This window comes from Epinephelus moara, unplaced genomic scaffold (assembly GCF_006386435.1).
Source record: "Epinephelus moara isolate mb unplaced genomic scaffold, YSFRI_EMoa_1.0 scaffold2828, whole genome shotgun sequence".
Lineage (NCBI taxonomy): Eukaryota > Metazoa > Chordata > Actinopteri > Perciformes > Serranidae > Epinephelus > Epinephelus moara.
Window position 1 is genome coordinate 1,013 of NW_026080459.1, and position 3,665 is coordinate 4,677.

The 3,665-nt window shown below is 38.1% G+C and overlaps 1 gene segment (V, D, J or C); it reads right to left on the bottom strand.

Moving 5' to 3' along the window:
- Nucleotides 1–2,875: 2,875 nt before the first annotated feature.
- LOC126387211 (immunoglobulin heavy variable 3-30-3-like) lies at nt 2,876–3,443 on the bottom strand. The segment is given in 2 exon segments: nt 2,876–3,212; nt 3,299–3,443. Coding segments are annotated over 2 exon segments (357 nt in total).
- Nucleotides 3,444–3,665: the final 222 nt, after the last annotated feature.

The window sequence follows — 3,665 nt, forward strand, 5'->3', positions numbered from 1 at the left end:
TGACTTTGACAAATCCAGAGAGACTCACATCCAGCTGCCAACAGCAGCAGCAGAGCTACAGAGAACATGGTTTATGTTGAAACTGACGTGCTGTGAACTCCACTGAGTGAGAACAACAACAAATCACCTCCCATTCACATATGATCCATATTCCAGCATTTACATGCAACTGTCACCTCACAGCAAGAGGGTTCCTGGTTCAAACCCAGGGTGGGGGAGCCTTTCTTTGTGGAGTTTGCATGTTCTCCCTGTGTCAGTGTGGGTTTTCTTTGGGTACTCCGGCTTCCTCCCACAGTCCAAAGACATGCAGCTTAATTGGAGACTCTAAATTGTCTGTAAGTGTGAATGGTTGTCTGTCTCTATGTGTCAGCCCAGTGATAGTCTGGTGAGCTGTCCAGAGTGTACAGTACCCTGCCTCTTGCTCAGTGCAAGCTGGAATAGGCTCCAGTCCCCCGCTACCCTCCAGAGGATAAGTGATTAGGGAAATGGATGAATAAATGAATGCTTTGTATTAACTACTTTCTGCATTTCTTAATTCATTTTACATTTATTGGCTTTCTTACTAAACTTACATTATTACTGTATTTGCTGTAAACATTCATACAGTGACAGCAGCCAGAATCAGGTATAAATTAATATAAAAACTTCTGTCTGATGTGGCTGGTTTGACTACAAAACTTTTATGGTTTCAGTGTTTAGTTGTTGGAAAACAGCTGCTCAGGAACTGAAATGTTTCACAAACTGCAGTAAAATATATTCTTTAACTAAAGTGAAAACTTTGGTAGTTTTTACATTTCTGAGTTACTTTTTGTGTTAATCAACACTGATTACCTTCATCTGTGTGGTTGTGTCACATATATATGCACATTCCTTTATTGCAACAAACTGTCAGTATTGTCTCACATCTTTTCTGGATATTTCTCTGCAGACACAATAATAATTCTTTGATTATTATATTAATACAATTTGAATATTAAAAAACTCTCTATACAAAGTATAAAGCTTTAGTTCATGAGCTAGTGACCTTTATTGTGTTTCTTTAATGTTTAGAAATAATATTCCTCAGTTTTCAGGACTTGGTTGCTGGGTATTTGTGCAGGTCTGTTGGTGGTTTGTATCACTGTGGGGTAACGCACACAGTGATACACAGCTGTCTTTTGCACGCACACAGTAATACACAGCTGTGTCCTCAGGCTGCAGATTCTGTCCTGTTAATGTCACTGAGCTTGTAGAAGTGCGTGTGTGGTAAAGGAACTTGTTTTTCAGAGCATTATTTTGGTAAAAGCTTCCTCCACCCCACCGATGTATAATCCAGTCCATTGGTTTTCCTTCACGCTGTCTGATCCAACCTGTTGCATAGCTGTTATCAGTCAAAGAATAACCAGAGACCTGACAGGTGATGGTCAAAGACTGTCCAGGCTGCACAACCATTGAGTCTGGCTGGATGAGATCAATACTGTTCACACCTGTGGAAACACAAATCAACATTATCTCCATCATTCATCTGACTATTCAGTGTTTCTAATGTGTTTATTAGTGTGAATCCACTGAAAGCTCCTCACAGGATCCAGCTGCCAGCAGCAGTATCAGAGCTACAGAGAACATGGTTGATGTTGAAGCTGAACTGATGTGAGCTCTTCTGTCCTCTCACTGACACACACACACTTCACTTCTTTATGAGGCAACACACAAGGAGGCTGATTTACATACAGTAGTGATGATAGTAAATCAGCTGACTGGAGGTGTTGTTCTTCATCTCTAAGGCCATATGATTTTTGTGATTCAGAAAACATGGATGGAATAATTTGATAATAAAAATGGAATCCACTGTAAAACGCAGCATGTCGTGGAGTTTTTTCAAAATGTGAATGCAGTTTCTAAAAATCACTGGTTTCCCCACCATTATAAACATTTTTTTCACAGTGTGTAGCTGAATAACCAGAACATCCCATTTTGTTCACAGCATAGAAATGAAATATTTCTATGTTTCATAGTCTCAGTGAGTGAAAGGAGAACATTTGTATAATGTTTTGTACACAGACAGTTTATAGAGATACATATACAGTCAATGGTTTTGTCATCACATCACTGTGAGTTATATCATTCTTTTACATCATGATCATATATATTTTTAATAATGCAGATTCTTTTCAAGTTATTCAACTGTAACTTTTATTTATATTCAGATTAGAGGTATTTATCATTCTCTTTGGCAGCATTTGTTTAACCATCCATATCCTGGATATATTGTCCAAATATATTCTCAACACTGTTAAAAATCAATAATGGGAACATTATTAACAATTACATTGAAAAACAGGATGTAACAAACCACAACATCTGCTGTGTCTTTCGTAGTGTCTTAGTTTGTGTTGTACCAAGTCTTATCTTCGACTGCCACCTGTAGGTCTTTGTGAAAAAAACAACTAATGTATTATTTCATGAGAGATCATGTGAGATACTGTGGTAAGAATGAGCACTGTTTGTGCTGTGGTGAAGTGAGCTCACAAAGGGTGTGTGTATAAATTATAGTTCAGTCCAGGGTTTGATTGTCAGTCAGTTAAGATCAATGAGAACAGCAGATCTGAGTGTCTCCTTTTAGTGACAGAGGAGAGAGAAACTTGACACTGACTGCCCTCTGGTGATTTTATAGAAGAAACTGCATTAAGTTACACTCATTTTGTGTGTTTTCAGAAATGTGTATAATGCAGTGAAAATGATTTATTTTTTTAAAACATACATGTAAAGAAATTACACATTTAAAACACTGTAGCAACCAAACCATTTAATGTAGAAAAGTAAATATATAATACAATTGTCATGAAAATATCACATGCTTAAGCTCTACCAGCCCCTTGAGAATGAGCACTGTAGGTTTTTGTACAGCTGCTCAACCAACTCCAGTCACTGTGTCTCTCGAGCACAATAATAAACAGCAGAATCTTCAGTCTTCAGACTGTTCATCTGCAGATACACCTGCTGTCTGCTGTTGTCTCTGGAGATGGTGAACCGGCCTTTGACTGACTGAGAGTAGTAGGTGCTAGTAACATCAATAGTGGCAATCCACTCCAGTCCTTTTCCAGGAGCCTGTCTGACCCAGTTCATCCAGTAGCCACTGACTGTCAGTCCAGAGGCTGTACAGGTCAGTCTGTGAGATTCTCCAGGCCTTTTAATCACTGGTTCAGATTCTGTCAGAGTCTGACCATCAACACCTGTCAAGACAGCAAGAAAACCATGACATGCACCACATTTACAACCTAAAAGAAAACCTAATATAAAAATCAGGTAAAATCTTCACCTGCCCAGCAGATAGTTAAAAGCAGCAGTCCTGTCCTATAGTCCATCATGTTAAACTGTGTGTCCACTGTTCTCTGTCCTCCTCTCTGCAGTCAGATAAGTAGAGGTGGAAGATATCTGAGTTTTGCATTGACTCCTCCTCACATGGACCAAGATACAATCAAGCAAGTAAAGATATTTACATTATTAGGTCAGGTTAAAATATGAACAGGCATTTGAATTGGACTTAATTTACCATCATCAGTAGCTATGTTAATGTCAGATAACACCAATCACATCAGCTCTGTTCTTTCTTTATGGAGTTTTAGCGCACATTTTTGTCATATCATTATTGATATTGTTATAATAATAATAATAATAATAATAAT